At 35.2% G+C, this 7,919-nt stretch overlaps 1 protein-coding gene across 1 annotated transcript in view; it reads left to right on the forward strand.

Annotated features, from left to right (window-relative positions):
• KIF5B (kinesin family member 5B) overlaps positions 1–7,919 on the forward strand; it is a 27,138-nt gene that overhangs the window by 7,128 nt on the left and 12,091 nt on the right. The window contains exons 9-14 of the mRNA XM_009696119.1: positions 160–264; positions 701–846; positions 2,743–2,891; positions 4,288–4,481; positions 5,248–5,316; positions 6,432–6,638. Of these exons, the coding sequence (XP_009694421.1) occupies positions 160–264; positions 701–846; positions 2,743–2,891; positions 4,288–4,481; positions 5,248–5,316; positions 6,432–6,638 (870 nt within the window). The remainder of the gene's footprint in view (positions 1–159; positions 265–700; positions 847–2,742; positions 2,892–4,287; positions 4,482–5,247; positions 5,317–6,431; positions 6,639–7,919) is intronic.

Below are 7,919 nucleotides of genomic sequence, written 5' to 3' on the forward strand. Positions count from 1 at the left end.
TCTGAGGAAGAGTTTGCTTATTCTAATCCAGCTTGTTTATGAGTACCTCATAAAGTCAGGGAGACTGACTTAAAAGCGGAAAAATTACTCAAATGTTATATTAAATGTGGAAGGTGTTTTTTGAAGATGCATTTAATAATTTACTGAAATATTGTGTAGGTTAGTAAAACTGGAGCAGAAGGTGCTGTGCTGGATGAGGCCAAGAACATCAACAAGTCTTTGTCTGCTCTTGGAAACGTCATCTCAGCTTTGGCTGAAAGCAGTGTAAGTGTTCTCTTTCATATTTTTATACTTCAAGGTTAAAGGATTGTATCTGTAAACATGGTCTTATGCAGAAATTCTTTACTGATCTCAGTGATATGCATAGAGTCTTTTAAAAAAATTAATGCAATTGCATAGATGCATTGCAAATGGCTGTTACTCTTGTACTGTGTTGACACTGATGATTAATAAAGTTACATTTAATGTTGAGGACCTAAGCATCATACTGAAAGTTTTCTTGTGCTTTAAAAGTTACAAAACATAGAAGTACAATTTTATGTCAGCCCATGCGTGTTCGGTCTTATGATTTATGAATTAAAGTGAAATTTAATATCTTTCTAATGAAGTTATACCTACTAAAAACATAGCTCTTATATCTACAAATTGGATAATGTGTCTGAAAAACCATGACTGATTCTTTTAACCATTTTCTCGGTAGACTTATGTTCCATATCGTGATAGCAAAATGACCAGAATCCTTCAAGATTCACTAGGGGGTAATTGTAGAACCACTATTGTTATTTGCTGTTCTCCGTCTTCATACAATGAATCTGAAACTAAATCTACTCTTCTGTTTGGCCAAAGGTGAGTAAATGACTTAATATTTTGCTCTTACTGTGCTCCGAAATAAATGCAGAATGAGAAATAAGTAAGTTACTTTGTTAAGATTCCTGAAGCAAATGACTTTGAATGTTTACTTTCTTTCTGTAATTCTTCAGTGCACATATGGCTAAGTGTTGTGATCTATCTTAACTCATATTGTATAAAAATCCTTAAACTGGACAGGATCCTGAAGGCTCTGTATTTCCAGGAGGACAGTGTATCGTTTGGTTCAAAATGTGGTTTAATGTATAGTCTTGGAGGGTAATTAATACTTTTTTTTTTTCTCCCCTAAAATGGAAGGAGGGAGGAAGGAGTTCTCCTCTGTTAAGTTGAATCCTTTATTTGCTGGGAGAACCTGTCCTCTGCCACCCTTTCTTTGATAGCGTGTTGTATTGCACTTCTGGTCTGTTGCCTGTATCTAGCATTCTAGTAACATTTGAATTAATACTCCTAAATTCCCGTGTCATTTGTAATTGAATTTATAAGTACCCATTTCAAATTTGGTATTTTGTTAGGTATCTCTTCTTTACCACTCTATTAGTGCTATTGTTACTCCAGTTCCTGACCACTAGATTTAATCACTTCATTTATTTGAGCACATTACAAAAGCTGTCAGCATTTTACTTAGTTCATCTGGTCTTCTGTGTTAGTGTACCTCTTCCACTTTAGTTAACAAGATAGTTTTCTACTAGTCTTTTCAGGGAAGTTTTTTATTGTAGAAAGTAGACTAGATGACTTCAGCACTTCTTAAAAATCTGGCAGAATATGGGTAGTTAATGCGTGTGGAGTAATGACTACATTCTGCAACAGTGGAGGTTTTTTGGACTCCTTTTAGAATCTAGGAGGTCTTTTCCTTTCCTCTTAGTATTTCTTGAATGAGCTATCAGGAAGTGTCTTCCAGCTGTGGCTCTGTAGTTTCACTGCCTCATGCTCTTGACTTCTTCAGGAGTTAACACAGTACGCTTCTATCTCAGCCACCATGGTTAGTCTGGTATGTTAATTCAGTCTTCTAGGTATGTTAAATTTATGTTGAAACCCTTGGCTGTATTAACTGAAGACTAGATAAATATCACATAATATAGTAGAAAATCATGTGCCTTTTGGTAGTAATCAGTCCCAATAAGACTTTGTGGAAAGGTGCTTCTAGGAGTCATAAGGGGCGGGTGTGTGTGTGTGTAATTTCTCACTACCATTGACCTTTTTTTCCTGTTCTGCCCTTTGGAGTGGGATATTTGTTAGTAGGAAACTATACAGAAAAATTACTGATGTAAGTGAAGTATGGCATTAAAGAAAGAACTACACATTAACTTAATGAATAAATATTATTAGGGCCTGTAGTTTTATCTCCAAAGCTAATGTCTTTAGGTGAGATTCACCTGGCTGCGAATGTAGACAAACTCATCTGAACTTTATAGCTTGTAACACTTCTTTGGTTAATGGAGATCTAGTAACTGCATTTTTAAATTGAAATGAGCTGTTTCTTAAATAAGCTAGATGGTTTACACCCAAAAAGCATCCTTGCTCTCCATTGGAGAAATGTTTGCTAGGTGGGTGTGGTGAGTGCTACCCTTTGTTCAAAGCTGTGCACTACTGTCCTTACTTGAATTCTTTCAGGTGAAGGTATGCAGCTGTGTTTTTTTCCAACTTAACCAGCTTGAGATTTGTCAGCCTTCCCAGAGTTTATTGTGTTGCTCTGTCCATTAACAGTTGTATCAATCCAATTGAAAGAATAGTAAGTTAACAGGGAGTAGAAATAAGCTTTTGGAAGAGGTGGGAATGTTTACACTTTCACTAGTGATATGTAGAAATTTTATTTAATAGCCTTTAATTGCTTTCTTTAAAAAAATGGTTTCAGAGCTTTCTCCTCTTTCTGTATAGAGCAAAGACCATTAAGAACACGGTCTGCGTCAACGTGGAGCTCACTGCTGAACAGTGGAAGAAAAAGTATGAGAAGGAAAAAGAGAAGAACAAGACTCTGCGTAACACCATACAGTGGCTAGAAAATGAACTCAACAGATGGCGGAATGGTAAGAAGCAATCATATTTTTGTTCTGCAAACTTTAGGCAAGACAACAGGCACTGAATTAGTCTTCAGGATACCAAAAATAATTAGAAGCACTGTGCAAGACAGTAATAAGAATATTAAAGCTAGGGTATTAGTTGACATTGGAACTTCGTATTTTTCACTGCATTGCAACTGGAACAGCTTCTAATAATCACATAATGACAAAAATGTCTGAAAGTATGTTGGTGTTAGGTTTTTCAACAGTTGGTTTACTAGTGGAGCTAGAGTTACATACATTCTAAAAATTTTATTTTTGGGGAAAAACATGATATTCATTGTAGATGCAGAAACTGGGTAAAATATTTCTCTGGTTTGGTTTTCTAATTCAAATCAATATCACAAGACCTTGTCCTCATTTAAAACTCAAACATGTTAATAGTCAAAAAAACCCACCCAAAACCCAAAATTGCTAACAGTACGGAATGTGTGCCCATTCTTTCTTCCTGAATAAATAACTTCTTATCAGTTGAAGTGTCTGGCAAAATGCAAGTTAAATATGAAGCCTTGAATTCAGGAAAGGAGGAACGTAGGTTGTACTTACAAATGTATTGTGGAGTTTGACAGCTATAGAAGATGACTTTTGCAGTCTTGTGGACAACTGCAGCACATCCTGATGTAAATCAAGGAAAAATGGTCTCACTTAAATGAGTTTAGTAGGCTGTGATTATGTGTGTTTTGGGGGTTCTTTTTGTTGGAGTTTGTTTTTTTTTGTTTTTTTTTTTTTTAAATCTTTTATAGGGATGGTATGAGACCACACCTGAGATGTTAAGTATGGTTTTTCCAGAATATTGACACAGGATACTGGAGTTTTGGAAAGAGCCCATACCTTCCAAGGACTGCATAAAATGTTTTTTAATAAGGCAGTAAGGAATTTAGTTTAGTTTACCAGAGAAGTGCCTTGTTTAGCATGTGGTACTTTTTCTATGTGAAGTTAGTAAAGTGTTCTCGTAAGAAAAGGCTTAATGAACATAAAAGGATAAAAGCGTAAGTGAAAAAATACTTTTAAATTAGAAACAAAGCAATTTAAAAGTAAATGTGGCTACCTAGCAAAACAAACTGCCAAGGGAGAAGAAAGGATTTTGTCTTCAGTGCAAGTTAGGTGCCTTTCTAGAAGATATGGTTTGTGATATTTGGAGCTCATAGTGGAGTAACTGGGTGAAATATAATGTTCTGCGGTAAGCAGGAGATAGTTTGGATGATCTAGTCATTTTTTTGCCATCTAATGATGTGAACTCAATTGCTTATTAACTGTGGAGCAGTACTGTTAGTAGGGAGTATGTAATACTTCTCAAGACTAACTTTGTGGAAGATACTGCACAGCTAACTGTACTAAAACTAAGTATATCCTTTTCTTTAAGGGGAGACTGTACCACTTGATGAACAGTTTGACAAGGAGAAGGCCAACTTAGAAGCTTTTGCAGTGGACAAGGATATTACTGTTATTAATGATAAACCAGCTACAACAATTGGAGTAACTGGCAATTTCACTGATGCTGAGAGAAGAAAATGTGAGGAAGAAATTGCCAAACTATACAAACAACTGGATGACAAGGTATGCCATTCTTATTTAATGCAAGACCTCTTGGAAATATATCTTTGAACTATATTATGTAATGTTTTAATTTGCCAGTCTTCATTTGTTAGTACAACTTGCTTAAGTATTTGCCAAGAGTGCCTACTCTAATTCTGAAGCTTTGATTAAGAGAAATCAAAATTGCCTTATCTGGTGCTGAGTGAGTATCCTATCTTAGTTGCTTTCCCTCCTTTGCTGAAACTACTAAAAAAGTCCTGAAAACTACAGTATCGGTACCTAGAAGAAAAAGATTAAAATGAAAGTTAGGAAGGAAAAGTGAGAATCTTGAATGATATTTCTACTTTCTGGGTGTAGAACATTCCAGGATGATTATTTGGAATAATACTGTACCAGAAAAAGGAAAATAATAAGAAAACAGGGAAGTGAGGAATTTGAAGACAGCAGGGTTTTTTTTCTTCCATGTTACGTGTATTTTATTTGAACATAATTTTACATTTAAGCATACTAAATTTTGAGAGTTAGAACAACTTGGAGAAGATTTGCAAAAGGATGGGTGTAAGACTTTTATTTTTGAAACATGATGTTTTACACGTACATGCCAGGTTAAGAGTCTAGTGGATCAGCCAGTGAAATCAAAAGGATAATTTTCCACTCTTACTGCTTTCAATTGTGTAATTGTCTGAGAATATGGAAAAGTTAGATGCTTAACGTCTACTGTCTCTTAGATTATTTTTCCTGAATGGTATTTGTTAGTTTATTGAACACAGTCTTACTTCAACTGCAGGATGAAGAAATTAATCAGCAGAGCCAACTAGTAGAAAAACTGAAAACACAAATGTTGGATCAGGAAGAGGTGAGTTTTGCTATTGCATCTTTATTATATTTTTGTTTCTTTCCTTTAAAGAAACTGGAAGTGTTCTGAATAGGTCACAGTTTATGACCAGGGAGTAGAATGGCTTGTTACTACTGTATAATAGTTCCCTTTTATTCCTTATCTAGATGCTCTGCCTATTCATTCCCCCCACTTAGACTGTGCTGATGGCTAAACTTAAACCAGTTTACTTGAACCTTAAATATCCATAAAGATTGAAGGAATTGAAATATTTTATGCAAAAACATCAGCAGTTGTTTTTCCCATGCAAAGTTAGCAGTTTGTCAAAACTGAAGATATCTTGATTTACTGTAAGAAATCTGTTTTAAGGTTTACTTTTGGTCAGTTGCTGTACAGAGAGAGAAGGGGAGGAGGGAAATGTAATGGCCCATAATGAAAACCAAAGTATTTATATGTTACTTCAGACTGTACTTGCTAGAACATTCAAACAGTTTGTATGCACATGTTGCCAGTGTTGTAACTTAATTAAATGGGGAAAATACATGTTAATAATGAAACAGTGAATTTAATTTAGCCAAGGTATTAGAAAAAATAATTCTATATAGCACAAAGATTAAAAAAATAATATTATTTGTGTACATGACAAGAAGGAAACGGGTTGAGGACTTGGGAAGTTGGAGCTACTGTTTAATCTTACTTAAATAAATCTGCCTCTTTAGCAACTGTTCACTTTGTCTAGTTATTCTTCAGCAGCTAACAATGTTAAAATACTGGAAATTTAGTCCCTAGCCTGTTGACAGTTTGACTCATGAGTAGGGTTCAGTGGCTTTTTTGATAACTTTCAATATTCCATGTGCATTTCCAGTTACTGTCATTATGTGTCTTGATTTGTAATCACTTCCATTTTGAAAATACTTTAAAAGCTGAAGAACTATGGATATAGATGATAAATTTAATTGTTCGTTATACTCTCACTGTACCTGCCTTGACATCCTTCTTGCAGGATGCTAGACACTAAAAATGTAGACATAAGCTATTGTAGTAGCTAAAAGCATTAATAAGATTCAACTTATACATGGAATTTTCTTGATGATTTTTTGTTGTTGTAATTTTAAATAAATTTGTCAATGTTGCAGCTTCTAGCATCGACCAGACGGGACCAAGACAACCTGCAAGCAGAGTTGAATCGCCTTCAGGCTGAAAATGATGCCTCTAAAGAGGAAGTCAAGGAGGTGTTACAAGCCCTTGAAGAATTAGCTGTCAATTATGATCAAAAGTCTCAGGAAGTAGAAGATAAGGCAAAAGAATACGAACTGCTTAGTGATGAACTCAATCAAAAATCGGTACGAAACTGGGATAAGAAATTACTGACAGTCTTCGATGTAACTCTTCTTGCCTTAGCTGTATTTCTTGCTTGAAGTCATTCAAAGGTTTTTCACAAGGGAAAATGGGAGCCTAAGTCTAAAACTTCTTTAGTTTTAGCAAAAGATGATATTCTAAAACCAGTAAGCTTTGGAAAAATGCACAGTGAATATTGACTTTGATAGCTCTCATCTTTTTAGTACCTATGGCATTTTACTACCTGAAGAATATTCAGAAAAATCCTAGATGTCAGAAGTTAACACTTTAATTAGATGCTGGTGATTTGACTCAGTTTTGTTTGTCTTTCTGGTGCAGTTGGGGTAATCCTTACTTAAGAATCTGCTCCTTCCAATCTTGAAGTTGCAGTGAGCATTCTACAGCTTGTCTTGAAAGGAATGTGTATTTGCATGCTGTGTTTATGGCATGTAAAATAACTTGATGCCTTCAAAAATAGGTAGTTTATATTACTTTCTGAAAGGAGTAGTCCTAAACACTGAGGACATATTCCAAAAGATTGCCCTGGTTAAAGTACAGATGCAGCATCAGTCCCACAGGATGAATACCATATGCCTCTTTACATACCTGTGTAGTTTCTGAATCGACTGACAGTTTTGGTAGCAAGTTATTTGGCGGACTTCAATCAGTTTTAAACAGTTAATACTCTACCCACTATCCTAAAATTCTGAGTACTGGAAAGGATCAGCACGTTTGCTGACATTGCAGACAGAATATGTAATGGTGCAAATCTCATTCTTCTCCGTTCTTGAACATGAAAATTGAGTGGGTTTGGGTCTTCTAGTGAATGTGGCTTTCAATTTTCAGTTAGTAAGATTTGACCAGATAGAACACTGACATTAAAATGGATGTTCACAAGATCATGAAACTTCTCTTTAAACTTCTAAGTATTTTGAGCGGAGTAATCTTTATTGGTAACTTACATCACTTGAAGGTCAGCTGAAAGTCAAATGATCTCTGGTCTTCCTATTGGGAGCAGCATTTAAAATTTGGTGGAATAAGCTATTGCTGTATGTGTGTATGATTCTGAAGCGTATGGCTTGGTTTTTTCTGGAGTGTTGGTTTTTTTGCTTGCTTTGTTGGTTTTTTTTTTAATTAGTTTATACATAGTCAAGTGATTTTAGATATTATAACTAACATCCATTGCGTGTCATGAATAACTCAATCCACAAGAAAGCAACAACTGTTCTGAGATGTAGTAACATTAAGACATTTCAGTGTTCTCAGTCTGTCACAGCTAACCCATG

The sequence above is a fragment of the Cariama cristata genome, unplaced genomic scaffold (genome assembly GCF_000690535.1).
Source record: "Cariama cristata isolate BGI_N322 unplaced genomic scaffold, ASM69053v1 scaffold18962, whole genome shotgun sequence".
Taxonomy (NCBI): domain Eukaryota; kingdom Metazoa; phylum Chordata; class Aves; order Cariamiformes; family Cariamidae; genus Cariama; species Cariama cristata.